The sequence below is a fragment of the Brienomyrus brachyistius genome, chromosome 1, assembly GCF_023856365.1.
Source record: "Brienomyrus brachyistius isolate T26 chromosome 1, BBRACH_0.4, whole genome shotgun sequence".
Classification (NCBI taxonomy): Eukaryota; Metazoa; Chordata; class Actinopteri; order Osteoglossiformes; family Mormyridae; genus Brienomyrus; species Brienomyrus brachyistius.
The window spans coordinates 36,023,169-36,049,294 of record NC_064533.1 but is presented as its reverse complement, the minus strand read 5'-3'; the positions used below and the strand labels follow the sequence as shown (position 1 = coordinate 36,049,294).

General features: G+C 43.6%; 2 protein-coding genes across 2 annotated transcripts in view; one reads left to right on the top strand and one right to left on the bottom strand.

Moving 5' to 3' along the window:
- Positions 1-4,664: 4,664 nt before the first annotated feature.
- si:ch211-67e16.11 (uncharacterized) lies at positions 4,665-13,842 on the top strand. Its single transcript, XM_049005897.1, has 7 exons — positions 4,665-5,413; positions 10,266-10,487; positions 10,564-10,734; positions 10,824-10,955; positions 11,090-11,256; positions 12,105-12,341; positions 12,456-13,842. Exons 1-7 carry the CDS (start codon positions 4,942-4,944, stop codon positions 12,636-12,638), a joined length of 1,584 nt encoding a protein of 527 aa, XP_048861854.1. The 5' UTR covers positions 4,665-4,941; the 3' UTR covers positions 12,639-13,842.
- A 795-nt stretch (positions 13,843-14,637) lies between these two features.
- Positions 14,638-26,126, bottom strand: part of LOC125731640 (ATP-binding cassette sub-family B member 6-like) — a 41,621-nt gene continuing 30,132 nt past the window's right edge. Inside the window, exons 16-20 of the mRNA XM_049005894.1 lie at positions 22,513-22,687; positions 21,019-21,131; positions 20,408-20,502; positions 18,447-18,515; positions 14,638-17,406 (exon numbers count right to left, since the gene is read on the bottom strand). Coding sequence (XP_048861851.1) covers positions 17,256-17,406; positions 18,447-18,515; positions 20,408-20,502; positions 21,019-21,131; positions 22,513-22,687 — 603 coding nt within the window. The 3' untranslated portion in view covers positions 14,638-17,255. The remainder of the gene's footprint in view (positions 17,407-18,446; positions 18,516-20,407; positions 20,503-21,018; positions 21,132-22,512; positions 22,688-26,126) is intronic.

Below are 26,126 nucleotides of genomic sequence, written 5' to 3'. Positions count from 1 at the left end.
TCTCCTTCCGCTCAAGTCACGTGATTTGATCCCTATCTCCCTCCGGTAGATTCGGAATGATTTTGTGTTATATTTGAAGAATCTTTTATTGACAGTAAAACTAGGCAGGTGTTCATTTGCAACAGATTTACCAAAATTTGCCACCTCTAGCAGGTCGAATTAATAATGCCTCATTTAATACAGGCAGTTCACAAATACAGGACTACGGCTGACAATTGTAAATTATTGCACTCTTGAAAAAAGTTTATCTGTGATAATGTAGGCTACAGTAGGGGCCATCTGACTTAATGTGTATTATAAGTGATAACATATAAAAGTATAAACACATACAAGTAGCACTTTGTTATGTTTTAAATAACTAAACTAGTCACCAATATTGCGGAAATTCTTTCAAGTCTTAGAGATGGCAGAACGTCATTCCAGTTATTCCAGTTACTTATCCAGTGTATGAATTTCTAAACATTCTTTGATTGTTTATAAACTTTACTGCCAAAATTGATGTCATATCTTTTAAAGCATAATATGCCACATTTTTAAAGTGTAATGTCAAGTTTTAGATAGCTTAACTGGGGCCGATGACTATGTTTCTCCTATCGCTCAGTAAGTAGAGCATTGCACTAACAACATAAAGATCATGGGTTCAAACGCCAAGGAGCACCAAAACCGCTACCAAACCTCCATCAGTTGCTTTAGGTAAAAGTGTCAGAGGAATGTCAAATGAGCAGGTATTTGTAATTCATGGTGTGCTGTTCAAATGTTTCTTCAATTTTGTCAGTGGTTTATTTGCATGCAAACTCCACAGACACAGAAGGGAGACGATACTTCCAACCTTTGGATGATCGGAATTGCAGCGCTTTTTGTGGCGTAGGATTCCAGCATTTCTCTATTCTTGCAGAATATATTTGCTGGTAGGATAAATTAGCTGATGGGTTGGCACCCCGTCCTGGATTGTTCCCTGCCTTGCGGCCTCCAGGATGGGCTCCGGACTCCCCCACAACCCTGAATGGGATAAGCGGTTACAGAAAATGGATGGATGGATGGATGGATAAATGAGCACAGGTCTTGTATTACCAAAAATACAACTCTGTAATTACCATGTGTGATGAAACTAAAAGTAGGCAGACTTAAGAGAATTTTTATGATGTTAAATACGATTATATTATCCTTAACCATACAGATATCTACACGTATAATCATATTTTCGTATAGAATCAGACATTTTATGTCTATCTAAGGATAATTTGATTAATTAGGCCAAGGGCATAACTTTGGTTTAAGTGTTTTTTTTTTTTGGGGGGGGGGGGGGGTTGAGGTCTCCACCCATTTAAGGGGGTCCAGGGACTTCTTTTGGCTGGTTTTGATTATTTTTTTTTTGGGGGGGGGGGGGGTTACAATCCCCTCGTCCCCCTATAATTTACGCCCATGAATTAGGTTAATTTTATAGTAAATTAGTGCCCCTCATTTATGGCCATAGGTCTGAAAATTAATGAACACCTATGATTAAATACTGCCAGTGTGTTATTGCACTATTAGGAGATTCATTTGCAAATATACCCTTAGTAGAAAAAAACTCCAAAAATATTGCAATCTCAATGTATATCTAACAAGACGATTCACCTGGGAAATTCCCAGCGGCTGTTTTTATCTTTGGATGGCATATTGGCCGTAATTTCATAACTACCAACCACCATTGTATTTCATTTCCCAAACGACTATATAAGTCGACATGATTGTAACTGGCCTCATGGTGGTGCTATAGCAGTCGCTGGTAAATAGTTTTCGGCACTGTGATTTTAAACCAATTGTTTGAAATATCAAAATGCCGTGGATCGCAAGTACACATCTCATGCAATGCGTTCAAATATTTATAAAATCAGTGTCATAAACAAAATGACAGGAATCCAATGATTCTACGTATTGTCTGTTTGTCGCGAGACATGTCACATATGCATGGCACGTAGTGAACGAAAAATTTCACATGCAGAATTTCAAGCCTTTTAGGTATAGGCATGTCGCCATTTCACTTATGTGTTAAAGTAAAATCGCATCATGTAGCTTAAACTTGCATTATCCAAAGGTTATTGAAGTTTTATGCTTTCAATGATTTGAAAAAATAACACTACTAAATACTACTCAAACGCCTTGTCTTCAATAATTGGAAGTGGTTCATTATAATCTCCTTTTCCAAGCAAACCTTCTTTTCCATTGGACTTCGCGTAATCTTTAGATTATCCCGACCAAAATATGTTTTTATTCCTTCAAGTGAACTAACTTATGAAAACATAGCCTATTAAATAATAATAGTCAATTATTGCCACCTCAGCAGCTAGAATTGATTTCACTGATGCATTTAAACAGTTTAATGTTTGAATCTGTTAAGGAAACGCAGAAAGAGGTAGAATGATGACTATAAAGATTTCATAAACAATGTATTTGTTTCCTTTGTTAGGATAGTCATCATAATTATCTACACTTAGATAGTTTTAATATGTGGCGTACTTATTCTGAAACACTCGCGCAGCTCCACAAAGACATTTGTCTTTAATACATTAAAGAACACCAATTTCCCTATCATCAGTACTATCGGGTTATATTACAGGAGGTATATATAGAGTGTTCTGTATATTACCCCTTGTTAATAATAAATCAGCATTTTTGAACAAAATGACTAGCGAACACGTCACACTTAGTGACTCTCCATAAATGTATACTAATTATATGGGCTATAAGCAGTTTTCCAAACGTCATGCATTAATGCTTCGATATAAAACGAGAAAAGGAAAACGAAAAGATGGAATCACCAGTTTGTGGTTTGCAGCGTTTGTTGGATTTGTGTCTGTCTTTAATCGGCGGTCAGGTTTGTCCACAAATGATTTACGAAGATCTGTCTTCGGAAAATACGATGAATGTTTTGATGGTTTATTGAGGTTTTTGAACAATGTTTTAAAGAGCATTCGTGGACTTCAATAAACAGTAGCCTATATTAGTATAGTTGCATTTAAGAGGGTTTTTCTCAGATTAAGACTTCAGTTTAAAAAAATCGGAGTATTCCTGTCGAATTGTATGGATGGTAGTCGGTATGCAGTTTTCAAGTATAATATTCATAATGGTTCCCGTTCATTTCTAGCCTGGCAAAAATTAAAATTAAATAAACGAGAATAATTCAATGAAATATGAATCAGCGAATTATTTTAATAGTTGCCAAAACATTGTAATGACTTCTTATTTTTTTGTATACGACATACTGTAGTACAACAAAGATCCATTCATTTACCTAAAACTGTTTATAAGGCAATATCGGAGTATGCTATCATTATCATATTGCTTTTCCAGCAATAGCATATATTATATTATCCTTTAACGTAGCCCAACATTTGGCAATGTCCAAATTAATTCAAAGAGCTTTAGTGTTTTTTATTGCGTAACTACTATACCAGTGTAACAGTATACTGATGCCCCGGCACCGTACTAATAGACCATTGTCCCATTAGGCTATTTTAAATGACGTCAGTCTCAAGGTTCGCGATTAAGATAAAGACAGTAAAAGGATTTTATTCTACCGAACATGGAAGTACACATGAAGTCAATCTTGACAGTGCCTTAACAATGGAAGACCAAGGCAGGCCTTTGACAGCACTAAATAGTAACATGATACTACACTTTGAACATATGTATAGGTAAAGAAAACCAATAATACCCCTGTACACAAAACAATGCAACACAGCACGAAGAGCAGCGCAAATCCTTGCTATTTTGTTCAAATTACTCTAGAGGGCCTAATACGTCTATAGCTTCTGGTGTAATACATAAATTGTAATGACGGAAAACAGCACAATTTCTAAAAAATGTCATTCATCTTAGATGCAACATTGTCAAAACTAATGACTAAAAATAGGCCTACTTTGACAAATTAGTACGTGACGTGTTAAGCTGCGCCAGTTAGGATATTTTGTTTGTTTATTTATTTATTTATTTATTTGTATATTTATTGTTTTTTTACATTAGACCTGTAAACGTCAATCATGCATGCCTAAAATGATTTCTTTAGTGCTAAATTCTAGTATTGGTTTCGGAAAAGAATCTATTCTATCCGAATAGCCTATCCGACTGAAATATTTTGGTAGAAACGGTTTCTTCTCATTACGATCATTAGCAACAGGAAGACCTATCTGATAATCCCAGTCTTTGCATCTTACAGTTTTAAAACTTTTTTGCAACGCAAACGAAAAAAATAAACAAACTCTTTAAGAAACTTGTTTAAGAAATGTTAGTAAATACCTGCATAAATATTAGCAGTGATGCGTTTTTTTATTTGTTAGTTTTTTTATGATGATGATGATGATGATGATGATGATGATGATGATGAGCAATTACATCGCATGATCAGAGATTCTGCGGTTAGTCCATCGTATTGCCCTGTCGGTATTGGGCTGTTCCTCAAAATGATTGGGGTTGCGGGATGCGAGACTACCAATCCCCCCCCCCCAATCTTTGGTGATAATTTCGGCTCTTGCATATGGCACATTGTAGGTAAGTAGCTTAAGGCATGTAAGGATTTTTAATGCCGTCATTTCTGACAGGTAGCTCCACTCCGGTGCCGCACTTGCCCTCACGCCCCACCCTCCCCCCTCGTGTTCACTGGCATGTCAGTGCCTGTGGGATGGAGTTACTGTTGCAGATTACTATTCCATCTGGATGGTAGCCTGACCTTTTTGAAGTCTCTCTTTAATGTAGAACCGCATCTTTCCGATTTGATAAACCAGTAAGCGGTCGCAGCTCTCCGATGAAGACGCCAGGCTTGTCCGAACATCGGAAAATCAGAAACTAAAGGAACCAGCCGTCAAAGTTTTCAAAACCCACTTTTAAACGAAGAATTTAAGCCAAATCTACAAGTAAACCAACCATTTTACGACCGCAATAACTTTCTTGAGAAGAAGAAAAATGCATTTTCACTCGGTAAGGTTTTATTTCCTAGTTGTAACTCTTTCACTTGCTGAATGCCAGGAATCCTATGAAAAGTTTTCCCAAGTGAGTCGATGGGCAAAATCTGGATTTCAGTACCTGAAGATGAACCTGTGTCAGAGAGTATCGTCCTTGTCAGAAACCGAGTGCAGGAGGTTGTCGGTGCTACGGGAGAGTGGGGTGGCTATCTATGTATCTGAGGTTAACTCGGAGAAAGTGGTGGCAGTGCTGCCGGACTCCAAGGCGACGGGGCTGCGAGCCCCCAAGCGAGACACGACGCAAGGAGACGGCAAGCGACACCAGGATGTCTTTCCCGGCCCCGCGGAGCACGACGGCGTTTTGGTGTTGGACCCCAGTCCGGGAGAAAATTTCGGACACCCCGTCGTCATTTTCTACGTTGATTTCAATGTAACCAAGAAAAAGTGTGGACACAGAGACGGAATTTTTTTAGGTAAGGTACTTTCCCATTTTTACGAAAATGTTATGTATATTTGTACCTTTATTTTAGGATTTTTGGCTATACACTTCCACCCCTCTTTTATACCCGTTTATGCTTTACGAGAGGCAGTCTATCGCAGGACGACACACACACTTCACACACACACACACACACACACACACACACACACACACACACACACGGGTTTGTAATTATATCTTCGTGGGGACAGTCCATTCATTTCTATTGGTGAAACTCTAATCCCAATATGACGACCATAACTCCTACCCATTCCTAACAAACATAAGTAACCAAACAAAATACGAGACTTTTGTCATTTTAGTTTTTTGATTGCATTTATGGATCTTTGTGGGTACCTGGAAAATGGTCCCTGCCCCGTCAAAATCACAGGTTTTATTACATTATGGCGAAGATTTGATCCCCATAATGTAATATAAACATAATCCGCACACGCACACACAGCTGTACTCATATCTTTGTGGGGACTATCCCTTCATTTCAATGGGCAAAATCCCAATCCCAAGAATAACTACCTTAACCCCAACCCTGCCCAAACCTTAACCATTAGGTAACCTAACAAAATACAAGTCTCTCTGCATTTTTAATTTTTTTTATTGCAGTCTGAGATTTTCATAAAATTGAATTTCCCTTTGTGGGGACTAAAAAAATGGTCCCCACAATGTCAAAACGACAGGTGTTTATCACATTGTGGGGACATTTGGTCCCCACAATGTAATGTATATCTGACCTACCCCTACATGCACACACACACACACACGCACACACACAATGTCTCTTACAAAATTGTTATATACCTACTTATGTGAAGTAGTACTACAAATGGTCCTTACAAGGATCTTATTACACCTAATTGTAATAGGATGTTACTGTACAAACACCCACTATTTGAATTTTTGTTTGTTAAATTGTAATTATGCCTTTAAATCTTAATTACATTTTCAAATCTGTACAGTTTTATATTTACAGAGTGTTATGGACTCGGGGCAGGGCACAGGCAGGAAAGCCAATGATCCACTTTGCGGCTCCAAGACAGAGGAGTTCATTAAGGAAACTAAAACACAGGGGAAAACCACAAACTAAAACCACCACAAGGGGTCAAAAACAGAAAAACAACAAGAACTACCTACTCAAACCAGAAAGTACCATGACACACAGTAACCTTCAATAACAAAGCATATATACACCGAATACAACGACTCACTAGACAACAGACTAGGGCAGGTATTTAAATGCAAATAGAAAACAGGGGCAAACGAGGAACAGGTGTAAGATATAATCAATTAACCAATCAACGCAGGGAACAGGACGAGTAACAATCACAAGAAAATGGGCAACAGGTGGAACTAATAACAATTAACAAGCACAGAACATAGAAACCTACGAGACCTAAAACTGAGGAGAAAAGGAAACAAGAAAACAAAGTATAAGCAAATTACAAGGAAGACAAACCTAGAACAGGAAAACCGAAAACACCAGGGAATAAAACCAATATAGACAAGTAACAGATGAGACTGGCTTCAACCAAACTTGAACCAATGACCATAAGCATCTAAGCATCATGCACTCAAAGCCACACATTCAACCCCTAAGCTATGTAGCAGCCTGGGAAATGGGAAAACACAACATCCTGAGACAGGATGACTCAGGAGGACAGATCAGGGCACCAACCCTGGTGTAGAGTATACTGTGTCATCAAAAAATTGCCTATGTTGACGATCTGATGTACCTGAGTATAGTGCTGGGGTGTAGGAAATACGGGGTGGGGTAGACATGTACCCTCCAGTGTTTAATTTGGATTCATTAACCCCCCCCCCCCAATAAATAGTTTCTTGAAATTCAGATGACATTATCAATGCAGTATTGCTGACATTCTAGTTACAGTTAACAAAGAGCTTAATTGACCTTCAGCTGAACAAACTGGAACTCGTTTTTGCAACTGCATCTAATCATACCTGGAGACCGTGGATCGACTCCCCACCCCATCTCTATATGTGCCCCTTCTCTATATGAGTCTGCATGTTCTCCTGATGTCATCATGGGGTTTTCTCTCCCCCCCACATTCAAAAAGCATGCCGAGGTAAACTGCAGTTGCACCCCAACCTGGGTTATTCCCTGCCGTGTACCCTTTCTTTCCGGGATAAGCACTGGAGCACCCATGACCCTTCATTGGATAACCAGATATGGATGAATGAATATGTATTTTTTTTCCTCATCTGCCTGTCGTCTTCATGGATGTTCAGAAAGAGTGATGCATGAAAGCAGTTCATTCACCGTGGCCCCCAGCCTAAAACACAACACTAAGCCCCCTGTAGATTTCAGTGGGATTAAAAGTGATACCGTGGGGACACACAGCGCATAAGCATCTTATTCTTTATAATGAGACACACATCAGTATAGACTTATAAACTAAATAAATGATCATTAAAGTGGGGTGCCGTTAAAATTTTTATATGTATATGAGGCCTTGTGACAACATTAAAGTGAGTGTAAATATCAGAGGGTAATATTAAGGTTTTCTTAAAGAAGATTATTAAGTCACATCAATTGAGATATCATGAATGCAATTTGAGAAAATATAATGCAGAGCTAAGTGCCATGAATACAGTGCAAAGGGTAAGAGCCCGTCCGTCCTTTATCACCCCACAGTGCTCGGATATGTTCGGAAGGTGCTTCTCGATCCGGTCCTTAGGGACCCTCAGACAGTCTGTGTTTTGGGAGCAAAAACGAGCTGAGAGGCAGCAAAAATGTAGATCATCTATGGGTCCCACGAGGACTGGATTGGCAAACGCTGTCTTAGGGTACGCTAGCTCACCAATGCCCTGTTGGCAGGCTGATTCTGAGCACATGCTCCTAGTCAGAGAGTAATGCATTTGCAATAAGATTTGTCAATAATTCATCTTGAGTGTAGTCTGTCCTCAAGTTGAGTCTCTGTTATCCCCACCCAGCCAGTCCGTCTGGCTCGTGCTGCTTTTTCGCGAGCCACACTCTGTCCTCCTGGAGCAAGCTGACATACTCATGTGGTGCTTTTCCTCTCTGATGAGACAAACACAGATAGACTCCAGATACTTTTAACCTTCTCTCCAGTTTGAACTCAGCTGAGCAACACAAACAGCTCACTGAAAGCATATGTGACATGCACTAGGTTACCATCAATGGCGGTTTCTTTTAGATACTAACTAGAAATCAACTGTGTTCTTGATTATTATTATTGGCCACAACAGCTAATTGTAACTAAGAGAAGTAACTATAAATGCATGGTATTTATGTGTATGGGCCTCAGGTCATTAAGCAGCAAGACACTGTATTCCCAGTGCAAGCCTGGGTCTCGGGGGGGGGGGGGGGGGGGGGGGTCCGGAGCCTATCCTGGAAGCAATGGGCACGAGGCAGGGAACAACCCAAGATGGGGGGCCAGCCCATCACAGGGCACACTCACACACCATTCACTCTCACATGCATTCCTACGGGCAATTTGGCAAGTCCAGTTAGCCTCAGCATGTTTTTGGACTGTGGGGGGGGAAACCGGAGTACCCGGAGGAAACCCCACGACGACATGGGGAGAACATGCAAACTCCACAAACACGTAACCCAGGCGGAGACTCGAACCCGAGTCCCAGAGGTGTGAGGCAACAGTACTAACCACTGCACCACCATGCCAACAAACATTTCAACAATTTATAAAGAAAAAAAGTTGAATGAATAAGGATTATGAATAAAGATTAACAATGAGTCTTACAGAAAGGCAATGAAAACCAAAAAGAAGATGAATGTCTGAAATAAATGAGGAGATTCCCTGTCTGTTTTAAGGTTGAGTGCCTTGTTTTGCTAGTACCACTGGCCTGGGTCTGGAAATTGTTTCGAAGTTTGCATGTCCAAGATTGACCGCTTCACCTTTGCTGGTTTGGGGATGAGGGGAATGAGGTGATTTTAACTGCACTTTAAAGCCAGACATTTTCATTCAGAATAAAAGGAATTGGGCAATAAGTTTCCAAAATGAGGAACATGAAAGTGAAGCTTCACTTTGAAAAGTTGGCAGGCAACAGACGTCTCATTTTTATGTGGTCACAGCTTTTAAGCAGACAGCTTACGCAAAGATGAGTTTCTTCCCTGGAGTGGCTTGTTAGCTCATTCCCATTAACCTGAAATCATCCATATGCAGTCGAAAGGAAAACACCAGATTTAGTCATTATCTGTGGGAGAAACAGAGATCTTTGATGTCACAAATGGGTTACAAACTTGCATTTGGCAGCGGTGTTGTAAACTCCATCTAACCACAATCTATGTTTAATAAGCAGAAGAAGGATTGTCGTTGGTGTGCTGTAAGCTCACACACAAACACAAGCATGTTATTGATGTGTCCATGGCAAACAGACCCTCCAGAGTATGAAAGCTGTGCACTGCTCCTGCCTGTTTGCTCCTCTCAGCTAGTCGGACACAAACAAATTCACCTTTACAGGGGCTTGGCCATTCACATGCCAGGATCTGCTCCACTTAAAGCAATGCTGCATGTTGTACATACTACTACTGCAACAATCATCGATTCATTTCTGACAACTACTTATGCAGTGTTGTTGCAGTGAGCGTACAGTGTATTCCTGGTAGCTTGGGGTGCGAGGTAGGGCACATCATGGGCCAGATTCTAGGCCATTACAGGGCATACTTTAAAGACACTGAAAAGGCACCTTATTTTACGAACCTGAATAGGGAGAACATGCAAACTCTACCTGTGTGAAACTGTAAGAATTGAATCCACGATCTTATTCTGAAACTTGTCCAGTGACATGATGAAATTTTTATTACTGTGGTCACCACTACTGCATTGTAGGAGAGGAGTGCATGACGCTGGCTTTGAATAGCCGCTGCCAGAACCAGCTGAAGCCGCGTCAGAGCCGGAGCGAGCGCATGGGCAGGAAAGGTCGGGCTCGCAGAGGCATGGAGGCCCGACCCGGGAGAGCAGAGCGCAGCGAGGGTCTCTGCGAGATACACTTCCTCCCTCAGGTGGTACTAGCAAGGAACAGGAGTAAAATCCAACAACTCTACTGTGCAGGTGGGTTCTGGTCCTGCTTAGTTGGCTATATGGTTGTATGAGTGACACACATGTTCTCACACTTCTGTTCTTTCAGCTTTGCAGGACTTTGCCAGATGCCCAGAGCCCCTGCCTATCTCCATCTCCACTGTACCCATTTCCAACTGCGAACTGAACAAAAATACTCGCCGGTGCCACCAGCAGCCTTTGGCAACACACTTATCCTGTCGGCTTTATCAAACATGTGACCATGCCGTGTTGCTCTCAGGTAGAAGATGCTTGGTGAGGATGCTGTTGTATGGCGAAGGTCTCTGCCTCGTGATGCACTCAGTCATTCCTTTCTCGCTTTGTTCCCAGGTGGCTGGCAGCAGCAGATCACATACCGACAACATGTGAATAACCTGCAGATCTTCTATAGCATGTTGAGGAACAATGGCTTCCACAAGGACCACATAAAAACCTTCTTTGCGGGCAATGGCCTGGATCCAGGTGAGAGGGATCAGTGGTTTAGAATTCTGGACGAGAAAGCTGAACATTGCAATTTAACTTTGGTAGTTTCAATTAGCTGGTATATTGAAGTGCACGTGCAGATAAAAAAATCTGTTTCCATGACGTTTCCACAGAGGAGGTGGAAGGGGTGTATCCAGCAACAGAGAAGGAAGTGATCCGGAACCACATCTCCTACGTCTGCCGCAAGCAGCACTGCGCCGATACCTTTGTGCTTTATCTCAACAACCCCACACGCAATGATGGGACCATGCTGCTCTGGGACAGCAACCACAACGGCATCGTGAGTGTGCATAACATATACAGTGCTGGTCAGTTGCATCCAAGTGTCTTGTTGAAAAGGTCTGCACTCATGGAATCAGATGCGTTATAGCAAGGACCATCTTTATGGCCATTCCCCCCATTAACAAATGGTCCATTATTCCAAAAATAGGTTAGCTAATTCAAAAAGGAAACCATTAATTATTCCTCCATGTGATGTTGCCTTCTGAATGCCCTGGATAATTTGCTCCAGGTCATATGCTGTTTTGAATGGCTACTGGCCATATGTGTTGCAGAAAAGATCGATGTGATTACATGAGAAGTCGGGGAGTGACAGATAGCAATCAGTCCACGAACAGAAGACCCCTCCTTAGGACCATGAACCCTTACTGAAATCCCCCAACCGTCCCTCTAAACCACCCTTTCATCTGCAGCTAATGTTTTCAGTCCACAATGCATCCGAGTTAATTACAGTGGCTTCCTGTCTTTCAACTACACTCAACCCATCCCACCCCTGCACTCCAGTCCACTCTGACTGAATCCCACCTTCCCCTCCTAAAGGTGGTCGGTAATCCCTGCCATATGTCCTCTCTGGTGGAGATGGAGTCTCTCTGTAGCAATGTAACAATAGAGATGGGTTCGGTGGGATCAAAGAAAACAACCTGATCTCAGAGCAAGGGGACGGTGACAAAAGCCTTAGAGGGACCAGGAGGGCAGGAGCTCAGGCCCGCCAGACAGCTAAATCCTGTGTAAAGCAGTCAGGGCCTCTGAAGTCCTCAGTAAACAAAGTGACGCAAGCTCCTCTGTTTACAAATTTGCTCAGCGCTTTTGGAGACCGGCAACTCTCTTGTGTAAACCTTCCCCCTGCAGGCGGACCCTATGGAGCGGTACACCGTGAGCGAGCTGCTCGTTGACCTGGCCGGCTGCCGGGCCCGGCGGGTTCTGCTCTTCGTGGAGCAGAGTTACAGCACCACGCTGGCCAAGAGGCTCAGGGGTTCCCTGAAGCACGTCAACGTGGCACTGCTGGGCAGCGCGTACCGGACTCAGACAGCCAGCTTCTGGGGCTCTCTGCACCCCAGCCATTGCCTGATAGAGCACCTGGATCAGGTGAGGCCACTAGGGGCCTAAAGGCGGGTAGAGAAGGAGGACTGGCTGAGTTTATCACAAACCCTGTGATGGTCCTGTGTTTTAAAACTCCATCCTCACCCCCCGACCTCCTAGGTGCCAGCAACGCCCCAGCCTGTGAATTCCTCTCCCGAGCTCTTGAACGTCACCCTTGCCGGTGCCCCCTGCAATCTCACACCACCGCTCACAGAGGCCGAGATGCGCAAGCAGTACATGGGATGTCAGAACCTGCCGACCGCCTTGTGGTACCAGCGTCAGAACCAAGACGGCAAGAAGTAAGAATTGCCACGGTAACGACTCCCTCTTATTCATAGATGCCTCTATCACCTCACAATGGACGTTGGTTGCAACTCAGAAGCTGAGATCTAATCCCACTGGCAACTACTGGAGGATGATCGACCATTTTCAACGTACTGTCCGGTGAAAATAAATAGGAAAAATGCTTACTCTTAGCAGTGTAAATGCCAAAATGTTCAAAAGCTGGAAGTTTTCATTCACTAGCCAACATGCACTCAAAACTGCGGCTAAGTGCACTTTCACTTCTATTTTCCATCCACAAGTGATTCCTGTAATTCCACATGGAAAGGATTCAGAAGAGTAGTGGCCCAGATTTATGCGCTAGGGGGAAGACTCCAGTGTCCTCTCTCTGAACTCTGGCATGTACACTTTCCCTTACCCATGAGCACGTAGTACCATGAGATGAGCACCGTCCTGAACGGGTGGCAGTGGAGGTGGTTCAGCTGGGGGGGCAGCGTTAGGTCTCCGGGAGAGCACCTTCCATGGGTCACTGCGCACATCCATCCCCAGGAAAGCATGGCACCTCCAGCACACACCACACTGTCCCAGAATGCCCGTGTCCTGCTGTGAGGCTGATGCCTTCCCCATGATTTATACATGAGGACGGCTCCTGCCCTGCGCTCAAACACAAGGCTGCTGCTGTCACCCTGACAGCCTGCCAGATACACAGAATCGCAGTTAAGGCCCAGTTTGGGATCAGTCAACCACATTAACAGAAGCTCCCAAAGGCACCTATAGAAACTGCTGCAAGCTTCAGCACTTGTAAAGGAATTAAATGTTTTACCACAGTTTTGGACACAGAATATATATATCTATCTCATGCGTAAACAAGTACAAATTCACAGACACAGTGTTGCACAGTTGATGTTGAGACGTGTTCCACTGAGACTTTGGGATGAGAACATGAACACGGCAGCCTTACAAATTTCCGTCAGCAAACTCCTTCCAGACGCACCACCTAAATGTGGTGTGTGCAGCCATGTGTCAGCTGGAGACAGACTCACGAAGGGAGCTCTTCATAGCAGACAAAGCGCGTGTTTACTCTGTGTGTATGTCTTCCGTGCTTGACCAATGACATGTTTATTGTTCAATGGAATCCATAATCCCCCCCTTTGTCTATTTTAAACTACAAATTGTGTAAGCAGCTGTACATATTTGTAATAAATTAACTTTTGTACATAGTAAAGTGCTCTTGGGTTACTTTCAAACTATTAAGGTTTACAGATGATTATGATTAACATGCAATTTCTAGAGAAATATTCGGTAACGCTTTACATTAAGTGCACCTTCATAATACATTCATAGAACATTCATAGGCATCCTAACATCTCCTAACAGCTTTAATATACATTAATAACAAACATTACATGATTATATAATTATAATGTTTGTTATTATATAATGTTTGTTATGCAATGCAATGCAATTTTATTTATATAGCGCATTATCACAACATTACATTGTCTCAATGCGCTTTACATTTCTGCCACGTAAAGACCCCCCAGTGAGTAAGCCAAAGGCAACGGTGGCAAGGAAAAACTCCCTAAGAGGAAGAAACCTTGGGAGGAACCAGACCCAAAGGGGGGGCCCATCCTCCAGGGGCCAGCAGAAAAAATCTAATTAATTAATGTATATTACAGCTGTTAAGGGATGTTAGGAAGTAAAGGTATACATGCATGATGTTTATGAATGATTTCTGAATACTTAATGAATACATTATGAAGGTGTATTGAACATTTTATGAATGCAATATAAAAGCATTATGAAGTTAATGTAAAGTTTTACCAAATATTCAGATTGCTTTCTGGCTATTCTAGACAAATATAGATTTAGTACTGAATTTATTACATCCCAAACCACAATAACAATCAAAGATGACCATTAGAAACCTTATACTGGATTTTTGGCTTTATAAAACCAGGCTCATTGAAAAAGATGCATCAAGCGATCAGTCAGATAAACACACAAAAAGCTGCATAAATCACCATTTATCCTCATCTTTATTTAAAACAATTTGTTTTTGAAAGAATAAAATATATATAGAAATATATTTGGGTCAGCATAATTTTTCCAAAAGCAGCACTTATGATTACATACGGCATCATAAAACAGCATAAAACATAAGACACAGGTCTTTGCGCCTGTTTGTCCGACATTAAAAAGGCAACAACCAACATTAATTATAATGCATGCAGTTTAAAATCACCAGTGTTCACCAAACAAGTAAACAGTCTAAAACTGTCAGTCAGTCAGTTTGGGGAACAGGCACTGGTGCAGTGCGTAGCTGTATCCACCACACAGCAAAACTCCTCGGTATCCCACCCAGCGACCCCCAGCAGATACACGGCCCTGTCCCACCCTCCGGAAATGGCCGTCTACGTGCCGCAGCCCGGTGTTACGTGGGCGTCCCCTCGGTCTGGTCCAGCCGCTCGGGTCCTCAGCACTGAGGATCCCGCGAGCCGGATCACCCTCAGGGAGTCGCCTCCATGGTTGTATTGTCTGATGCTCCCTTTAATTGTAGTGAGAAGAATATAAAAAAAATCCAAGATCACATCCAAATGACAAGTTAAAAAAAATCCTCCCCTTGACGTTTACACTGCATGTCACCATCATACGTCTGCACCATGCCAGGGGATTATCGGTTTATCCTTCTGTTATCTCAGTGCACAAAATGTTCCTCAAGGACCCTCTGCAGCGCTCCTTGGGATTAAAATTTCTACGCTGCAGCTTTTCTGGCCTCATGTCCACATACCACACTTAACCTGAGTACCAAAAACAAATGCATACCAAAAATTCCATTTACCCGTGAAAGCTACTCATTTTGACATCAAGATACCTTACATCCCTTGGAAGAGATTCTACAGCAGTCATACCCCTTACAATTCCACAATACTAATAAAACAGCAGTAATTAAATAACTCATAATGATTACGAATATCAACAAAATGAGCTATATGATCTTAGTACAGTCTAGCTTATCTTGGTGAAGCAATGGCAGGTGGACACACAGGCAAATGTAGTGGATGGTACCTGTTAAATTTCCCTTTAGGGTTAAAGGAATTTTAAATACCATGGTAACTGAGGCATAATTCTACTGCTAGTTACAGGAGGTTTATACAATGTAAAATTTTCCATTATTGCTTCAAATTATTTACGAAAAAAATCCTTCTGATGTATTCCAGCGTTTCCCAATCCGGTGCTCAGGGACCCACAGTCTATCCTCTGAGCTCTCTGCCAGACAGTCCACGTTTTTGCTCCTGGTAGGGAGCTGGGAGGAAGCAAAAACGCGGACTGTCTGGGGGGGTCGCTGAAAACCGGATTGGAATGCATCAAAAGGAGAGTAAAAGGTCACGGTGAAGATGCAGGAGAACTTCTGCACGTATAACAGCTCAAGCCAAATATAATATACACAATTTATAAAATTTTTTGAATGATTTAGGATACAAAAAGACCAGAGTTGTTAACATAATCATCCCTATTATCTGTGCTCCTTAAAAATGTGCCTATCTGCATTACTGACCAATACATTTTATAAGGTATAAATATTAAGTATAATGCACTTACACACACACAAAAAAATACATACAATACCCCAGCCAACTTGCCTAATTGCTTAAAAGGTTAGGTTCCAATTTGTTTTTAAACAGGATTAAGAGTAAATTGCCCTAATTATGTGCTGGGTGTGGATGCAGAGCCCTGCACACAGAGGGCTAATGGCAGCGACCGGCTAAGCGTGGACGTGCGGAATGCCCTAGACGGCCCCGGATTCCCCATATCTCACACATCAAGCAGCACCTTTAAAACCTCATTTAGCCTTTCAACTCAAATGGGATAAAAGGCAGCAAACAATTCTAATTGGTCAAATACGGCTTTCATTTGCTGGAGTAAATAATAGTACAGGCAGTCCACCGCTTAAGAACGTCCGACTTACAGACATGTACTTACAAGCAGACTGCCATAAATGCTATTGTATTCAAAATTCGGGTTAAATACAATGGCCTGTAATAACGAAACCACACACAACTTTGTGACAATCGTGAAAACACTGCGCGGCTTCAGTGGTTCATCAGCAAGGTACAGTACAGTACTGCATGTAGTTACTTTAATTACTATTGTATAACTATTATTATATATATTATTCAGACTTATCTAAAACTGGATTTGAAGACAGACTTAGGGAATGGATCTTGTTTGTTACCTGGGGACAGCCTGCATTACTAGTACTTAGCGCAGTGCAGTGCAGTGCAGTGCAGTGATCTCGAACAAGAGAAGAAATTCCAAATCTGGAAGCTGATCAAACTGTACTATCACAGGGGATCCCAATGAGAAAGTGAGACCACTTACATGAGAAAAAGAACATTTCTTATATATATATATATATAAATAAATCTGGCTTAGTGTAACATGAAAGTATCTAAGTATCAATTAAAGAATACCAAGAAAAAGTGTACATCAGTAATTAAATAGTTTAACATTTTCCCCTTTCTACTGTATTTCAATGAACACGCACACACACGCGCACACACACAGTCTGAGGCTCTTCCATACAAGCTTGCCTCTGGGCTCTGCCCTCACTTGTGACCCCTGGCCCACGTGGTGTTAGTGACTCCTGTGGCCGGTGGTGGGCTGCAGCTTCTCGGTCTGCTGGTCCTTGGTCTCCGAGTCGGAGGCAGAGTCGGAGTCCTGGGCCTGCTGCTGCTTCAGCCACATGTCAGCATACAGGCTGCCCTTGTCCAGCAGGTCCTCGTGTCTGTGGGGGGGGGCATGAACAAGCTGCACAAATGGAGCACCACAGCGATGCACCGTCTCCCCACCATAGCTACTAGCGTGCGCACAATCAGCTGTACGTTTCTGTTTTCACTCGAATCTAGCCAGTAAACGGTAAAGGGGGGGGGGGGGGATCCCCTTCCCTTATTTGGAAAGATTCACAAAAAGACATCAGCGGAAAATGGATAAAGAAAATGTCTTGTTTACTTTAATTATTTTTAATGATCTCTATTTTTGCTACATCTGACTGTTTTTTTGATCCACCACCTGCAAGGAAGGTGAGGGAAACCCTGAGGATGGGACCATCTCTCCCAAAGCGCCGACCGCCCTGCCCTCCCCGGGTCTCCTTGTGGCCAGAGCTCGTCCCCCTTCACGCATCCTAAACCACTGTTCCTCCAGGGAAAACGCTGTTGTGTTGTGTTTATATCATACTGTCAGTCAGACTTCAATGGGTCTGGTGTGGGGTTTCAGCTCCGGTGCCCGGAGGGGTGGGGGGGCGTGTCCTGTCCGCCGGGGCTCGTATATCAAAGGCGCAATGAGACACAAGTGCACGGCCAGCTCAAGCGTGCCGTTTACTCTAAGCCCTGATCAGCCGGATAAATGGGCGGAAGCCATTAGCGTGGGGTGGGGGGGTGCCCACCTGGGGGCTAATGGGGCAGCTTGAGGAGAAAGGTGGGGGCACCCCGCATTGGTGGCGGGATGTGCACATCCTGTCTGGGGACGAGTGTGGAGGCAGACAGCCCTGGGGGTCAAGGGGGGGGGGGGAAATCAACCCTGATCCACAGATAACTGCACTGAGCCACTCAGAGCACCTCGCCTTTGCCCACACCTCCCAGACCCCCCTCACATAAACTCTGAGGTGAAAGAGAGACACTTGGCAGTTCACACTAGCATCCAGAGACACCTGCTCCTCTAACACAGCCAAAGGCGGCGCCCATCTGGATATAAATATTTCAGCGCTGAGGCTTTTGAGATGAGTCACATTATAGCTTTTCGCAGCTCCTGCTGCTTTGCTGCACTCACCTGCCGCGCTCTGCGATCATGCCATCGTGCAGGACCAGGATCTGGTCAGCAGCAATGATGGTCGACAGCCTGAAACATGCAAACAACATGATCTGTCGACCTGCAACCTGTTAAAGAGGATGCATCCATCCACAATACGTTAGAATATTCTAGAGAGCCCGAGATGCGGAATGACGAGCACTGGGATTTAAGAGTCCGTGCTGGATCGGCGTCATTCCCCTGTTCTAATCGGCTAAGTCCGACATGCTAAGCAGGGTTTGTCATGTGCTTTAGAGAGCAGAACTGCAGAGAAGGCTGGATATCAAACGAGCAGGCAAACCTTAATCTCATAATGGTAACATTAGGGTGGGAGGGGCCTCTTGCTCTCAAACGCATGGTCAAATAATACAAATATGCAGCTGAATCTCCACCAAAGCCACCAAACACACAAGCATTTTGAAAAAGAAAAGCTTTGTCAAGAAAAGCGCATTAAAAATGCAATTCATATCCTTTTCATGGCCTTACATGGACAGCTAGGCAGTACAAAATAACCCCTTTAAATTACAACTTGGATATAATAACCTTTGCTTAGAATCAAATTAAAAACAGTTAAAGCCAATGTAGTTACGGGAGTAACAAGTCCTGAGAGCTGCGACACATCAGGCTCATGTTATTCGACAATAGACGGCGATCAGAGTGTCCATGTCACTGCAGCAGATGTCATAACAGGTAATTGTTTTTGGATGGGAGTCGGGGGGCTGGGGGGAGCTAGTGTTTGAACCGAAATGGATGACATTACTGTGGTAATGATGGCCCCACCCACGCGTTTGATGCAGAAGCTTCTGAAGTCCGGTAGGAAATGGATGATTTAAACTGGCATTCATTTCCTGACATGAAAACCACATTAAACCTAAACACAGCCATGTGCAAAGCCCTCAAACAGGGAACCCCCCCCCCCCCCCCCAACAACCGCCTGGTATCCTCTCTCAGGTAAAGTCACTGCTCCGCCCACTAAAACTCAGTGTCTCTGCTTACATGTGCCTCCCGAAAGTCAAACCCACCCCCTCCCCAGGTCACCCCCTACTTCATCTTCAAACAAAGCAGGGAGACTTTATTGATCGTTCCCCAAGGATCAAAGTACCATCAGGAGTCTCAGAGGCAGCGACGGATCAAAGAGGAGGATTCCGATCGCGGTGTTTACAATTTTCAATTCTGAGAAAAGAACAAGGAAAATGAGAACAATATAGGAAGATTGGTCAAACTGAAGACAGGAAGGGATGGTGAGAAGGAGGGAAAGAGAGAGAGAGAGAGAAAGAGGGAGAGGGCAGTGGCCAAAGAAAGAGGAAGTAAACGATACCTCCAGAGAGAAGATGACTGAGGTAAAGTGGCGAGGTACAACTTGAGCAGCAACTGTGCTGATGTAAAACTTGTTCAACTTTCCAATAAATTAAAAAAAATGAAACAGGATTTTGATAATGACAAGCAGGCCTGCACATGGACTGTGTTAGGGAACCTCACATATGTAAGTAATTCCAAGGAAAATGTGTTAAGTTTCAGTAAAATATTAATATACTTTCCTTTTATGAGCAATGCTGATGAAGTGCTCTTCTGACCCCCAGTCTCTTGCTATGTGGGGAATGTGTTTTGTAAACATCTCTACACTCTTCGACACGCTACGGGCGGCACGCTTCACCAGAAAGCACATTCACGAGTGTCCGAATCGGTGCGCTTTGCCAAGGTGTCATTCAGGCAGAAGGAGAGGTCATTCCGTTTAATTAATGATCTACATCTTCAACAGCAACAACAAGCAGACAAGCAGGTCGAGGACTTTGGAAGATTCCATCGATAGGCGATGCTATCTTCTGGACAGACCCCAAGGACTTCTAGGAGTTAGGACTCTATGTCTCTGGTCTGCGGACAGTAGATTTCTGATACACAACCCCCACCCCTGGGCAAAGTGTCATTGGCACACCACTGCTTACCTGTGTGCCACCACGATGGTAGTCCTGTTGGCACAAACCTTAGCCAGAGAGGCCTGGATGTTGCGCTCCGTCTTAGTGTCCAAGGAGGATGTGGCCTGTGCAGACAGATTGCAACTGTGACAGTAGCTCTCAGAAACATTACAAACTCCTGTGTGCTGCCCCAATCGCATATTATGACTTCTATTATTGCCGGCTCCCATCCATCCATTTTCCAAACCGCTTATCCTACTGGGTCGCAGGGGGTCCGGAGCCTATCCCGGAAGCAATGGGCACGAGGCAGGGAACAACCCAGGATGGGGGGCCAGCCCATCGCAGGGCACACTCACACACCATTCATTCATTCCAATTAGCCTCAGCATGTTTCTGGACTGTGGGAGGAAACCGGAGTACCCGGAGGAAACCCCACGACTCCACACACATGTGACCCAGGCGGAGACTCGTACCCGGGTCCCAGAGGTGTGAGGCAACAGTGCTAACCACTGCACCACCATGACGCCCCTGTGATCTGCACTCATTAAACTAGAGTCATGTTCTCCAATATCAGCAACCGGAGCCTCTATAGATGCCTGTACCTGTCATCACCCCCCCCCCCATCATGCCAGGGTACAGACCTCATCTAGGAGAATGATCTGTGGGGCTTTGAGGATGGTTCGGGCAATGGCCACCCTCTGCTTCTCCCCCCCACTCAGCTTCAGTCCTCTCTCGCCGACCTGAGTGTCATATCCTGCAAAGGTAATGATGGATCAGCAAAATGACTTCTAATAATTAGCACACTGGTGATCACGCTAAAGTTAATCTTACTAATTTAGAGACTCACGTCATATTCTTTGGGCCAAGTGAATACAATTTTAAACTGTCGTACTATCCATGCCTGTATCCATCTATCCATGAGACACACACAAAGAAAGACAGACAGACAGACACAAAGACAGACAGACAGACACAAAGAAAGACAGACACACACACACACACACACACACACACACACACACACACACACACACACACACACACACACACATCTGACAGGCTGATACCTGGAAGATGAAATTTAACATAAAGAAATGTAAGGTAACCCATGCAGGGAGCAGAAATATAAAGTGCAGATATTTTATGGGTTCCACTGAAATAAAGGTAGCTGATTACGAGAAAGATCTGGATGTGTATGTTGTGTATGTTGTTGCTTCCATGTCGCACTCTCGCCAGTGTGGGGAAGCAATAAAAAAAGGCCAATAGGATGTTGGGTTACATCTCTAGGAGTGGAGTTTAAGACAAGGGAGGTGATGCTATGATTATATAATTCCTTGGTACGACCCCACCTAGAATATTGTGTACAGGTTTGGTAACCATACCTTAAAAAGGACATTGATGTCTTGGAAAAAGTTCAACGTATGGCTACAAGAATGATTCCTGGTCTTAGAAGAATGTCTTATGAGGAGAGGTTAGCTGAGTTGAATCTGTTTAGCCTCGTGCAAAGGAGACTAAGGGGGGACATGATCCAGGTATATACGATTCTAACAGGTCTGGATGCTGTTCAGCCAAATGGCTATCTCAGTTTTAGTTTAAATACTAGAACTCAGGGCCATACGGAGAACGTTTTAAAATTAATTTTAGAAAGCACTTCTTTACACAGCGTGTAGTTAGAGTATGGAATAGTCTTCCTGCTAGTGTAGCACAAGCTAAAACCCTGGGTTCCTTTAAATCAAAGCTAGATAAGATTTTAACAACTATAAGGTATTAGTTAAGTTCTCCCCAAACGAGCTTGATGGTTCTTTTCACTGAGCTTATGTTCTTATCCATTCATTTCTATGGGCAGAACCCTAATTCCAACTATGACAACCTTAACCCCTACCCAGCCCTAACCTTAACTGTAAGTAACCGGTATAATAGGAGATCTTTGGCATTTTTAGTTTTTTTAATTGAGTTTCCAGTTGTCAAAATAGCAGGTTTTTACCAAATGACCCACACAGATACACAGACACACAGGAGAAGAGGAGAGTTCAGTAACCGCCAACCCCGGTGGTGTGAGGTGGTAGAGCTAATTCCGACGCGCAGAAGCCCCCATGAAGTCCTCCTCATAGCAGTGCTGCACTTGTATCACTTACCCTGGGGGAAGCTTATGATCTTCTGGTGGATATCGGCCGCATGGGCAGCTTCCTCCACTTCCTGGTCACTGGCAGTGATGCGGCCGTAGCGGATGTTGTTACGGATGTTGTCGTTGAAGAGCACCGTGTCCTGTGGGACCACACCAATGTGTGCGCGCAGAGATACCTGCTTCACCTGTAACAGACGGCCGAAGTTAGCGCTCTGAGAGGACGGCTGGGCTCTGCGGACAGTAGGGATAGCACATGTCCCTCTCAGCTCAATGCCATTTGGGGGGACCATGAGTAACACAATGTCCATTGAGGACTTAAGGCTAGCGGGGCTGGAATGCAGGTCACCTTCCAGTTAAAACCAGGATCCAGAAATTAATATTTCTATTCAGCCATCCAGAATCCACAGTGATTACCCTGTAAAGGGTTGGGCTGAACCTGAAGTCCATTAAAGGAAATAGAGGACACGAGGTTGGGGACGAGTAGGACACGCCAGTCCATTGAAAAGGAGACACACATAATCACAGTGTGGGCGATTCAAAAGCATCAGTTTACTTAATTGCATGAGGGGGAAGAAACTTGAGTGCATGGAGAAAACCTGTGACACATACTGAAGACACGCAAACCCCCACCTACACACACAGACACACACACAGACACACACACACTTAATTAAAAATTTGTGGGGACTCTCGATTCATTTCTATGGGGAAAACTCTAATCCCAACATGACGACCTTAACCCCCACCCAGCCCTAACTTTAACCATAAGTAACCAAACAAAATACTAGACTTTTGGCATTTTTAATTTTTTTGATTGCATTCACAGATCTTTGCAAGGACTGAAAAAATGCCCCCCCCCCACATCAAAATAACAGTTTATTATCACATTAATCTGTCTGTAGAGGATGAGCCATTCGCCCTGCATCAGTACAGGATGAGCTCTGCATATGTATGGGATGAGCTGTACACTCTGGCTCATCCTCTACAGACAGAGAGTGTACAGGTCATCCCATACATATGCAGAGCTCATCCTGTACTGATGCAGAGCAAATGGCTCATCCTCTACAGACAAAGGGTACAGGTCTTCTTCTGCACATAAACATGCGGCTCTCATGCCGCAAAGACTCAGGAGCCTTTCATACACAGGACAGGACCTTGCAAAAGGCAGCTTATAGGCACTTTCATACCGAAGTTCTGGAACCTGGTCCCGGTTTAGAAGTGCCTGATCTGTCTCAACCTGGAACTGTTGCAGCTCCTGGCCACTTTCATGTGTTGCTTTCCCCCCAAACAACAGGAACTGGGACATTTATGTTAAATAAGCATGGGAGATGCAAAAATTTGTAGGTTAAACTTTACACAATTTTATATGAAACTATACTTGCAACTTCCAAGTTAGCATCGGTGACTGCGGTCAACCAGTCAGCAAGCTCACGGTAAGCACCTCCCCAGTAGCTCAAGTTTGAATGAAAAGTACCTGGTCTGCAGCAGGTACTAAAAAATGGGTTCTGGAACTGCCTCTGAGGAACTACAATTAGGCCAAGTTCCTGCAGTGTGAACATGACAAAAGTCCCTGGTTCCAGAAAAAGGTTCAAGGTTCCAGGAAAAAGTTCAGGGGGTGTGAAAGCATCTTATAGTGATTAAGGACCTGAATTAATGACCAGATGGTCTGCTATTCCTAAAATGGCTTCACTGAAGCACACAGCTATACAAACTAGCAAATGCACAACTTTTGATGAAGGGATGCTTGCCTGGAGTGATCCGGCCCATTTTCTGTCCTTCTTTAACAATAAATCACCTTCCATCTCCACTCTCTCCAAGGTCAGCCAGAGCTGGATGATCTTATCTGCTCACGACGGCTATCTTTCAATAGAGATTCATCTGGTGTATGAGAGGATTTAAATCTGAGCAGATTCATGTGGCAGCTCTGTGAGAGAGGGCTTGGGTGGGAGCTGCCGGTTATGCCCCCCCCTCAGTGCGTGAATGAATGCTCGGGAGGTGCCCGGTGGTCAGGCTCTCCTCTGTGACGTCTGTTATCAGCCATATTGACAGGGTGCAAAGGAGCTTTCAGTCACCATTTAAAAACACTGACAAAGAAAGAGAAAAGCTACACTTGGTCAATATTCAATTAACTGAAGATTTCCCATGAGATTACAGCATTACTGAAGTTAATGGGGTCAAAATGGCACATAGCCCGCGGACACATGGAGACATACAAAACAAAGGTTGTAGCGGTACACAAATCACTAAAACAAACCAGACACTACACACCTGCACTCAAAAGCACAGAGCACAACACACTGTGCTGCTCACATGACAACCATGACTAGCTACATAACATCATAGAGCCAGGGCCTGGATATTATTCTTCCAAGATAAGCTGGGAGATGGATGCATGGGTAGATGGATGCATGCATACATGGATGGATGGATAGCAATGGTATTTCCAGACTCTTATGCATTTGCTAAATGGAGATTTCCATCTATGACATCTCTCACGTCATTTACACAGCTGGGGGGTTTTCCACGAAGCAGGATTTCTCAGTTAGCTGGGTTCACTTAAGCTAGAAATCATGATTGTCCAATAGGAATGCTCCTTTCCTAAACTCTAATTGGACCATCATTACTTCTAGCTTAAGTTAACTCAGTTAACTAAGAAATCCTGCTTTGTGGAACACCCTCAAAGTCCCTGGCTGGGCTGCTTTGTCCATCACATTCAGTTCCAGAGGTAGATAGTTCAAGTTCAGAAAGTAAAAAAAATCCAGAACAAGACTTTGTTTCAAACAAGCAGTAGAGCATAAAAAGGTCATACTCAACTGGTTGGTTACAACAAAATCTTGGTCTGGATTGCATCTGGATTCAGAAGCATCAGTTTACTTAATTGCATGAGGAGGAAGAAATTTGAGTGGATGGAGAAAACATGTGACACATGGTGAGGACACGCAAGCTGTTGCTGTAAGCTCTTCCCTAGTAGTTTGTGTTCGAATGAAAAGTACCAGATCTGCAGCAGGTACTGAAAAAACGGGTTCTGGAACTGCCTCCGAGGAACTACAATCGTGCCAAGTTCCTGCGGTGTGAACACGACAAAAGTCCTTGGTTCCGGAAATAAGTTCTGGTGGTGTGAAAGCATCTCATAGTAATTAAAGATCTGAATTTATGACCAGATGGCCAGCTGTTATATGTCTAGGCACCATTCCTAAAATGGTTTCACTGAAGCGTGCAGCTATACAAACTAGCAAATGCACAACTTTTGATGAAGAGAAGCTTGCCTCGAGTGATCTACCCCATTCACCATAGGTACATGATCTGTAAGCGCAGACGCTTTACTCTCTGGCTCCGAACAATCCAACTGTATCCTGTTCCTTAGTATCCTGTGGCATGGAGGTTAACACCCAAACAAAGGATTTTTACTTTCTTAAACTACAAATGTTACCCGTTGGGCCATCACTAAGGTGCCAAAAAAAAGTTAACGATAAAACAGTTCAAGCCAGAGAAGGAAAGTACCACTGCCCATTCTGGTGTCCACGGAGCTCTGGACTAGAATCATCCATCATTTCCTCCCCATTTTCGTGGAGAGAGCTAGCCGTAATCGGTACGGCGTGTAGGCCCAGGGACTTTCATGTGCCA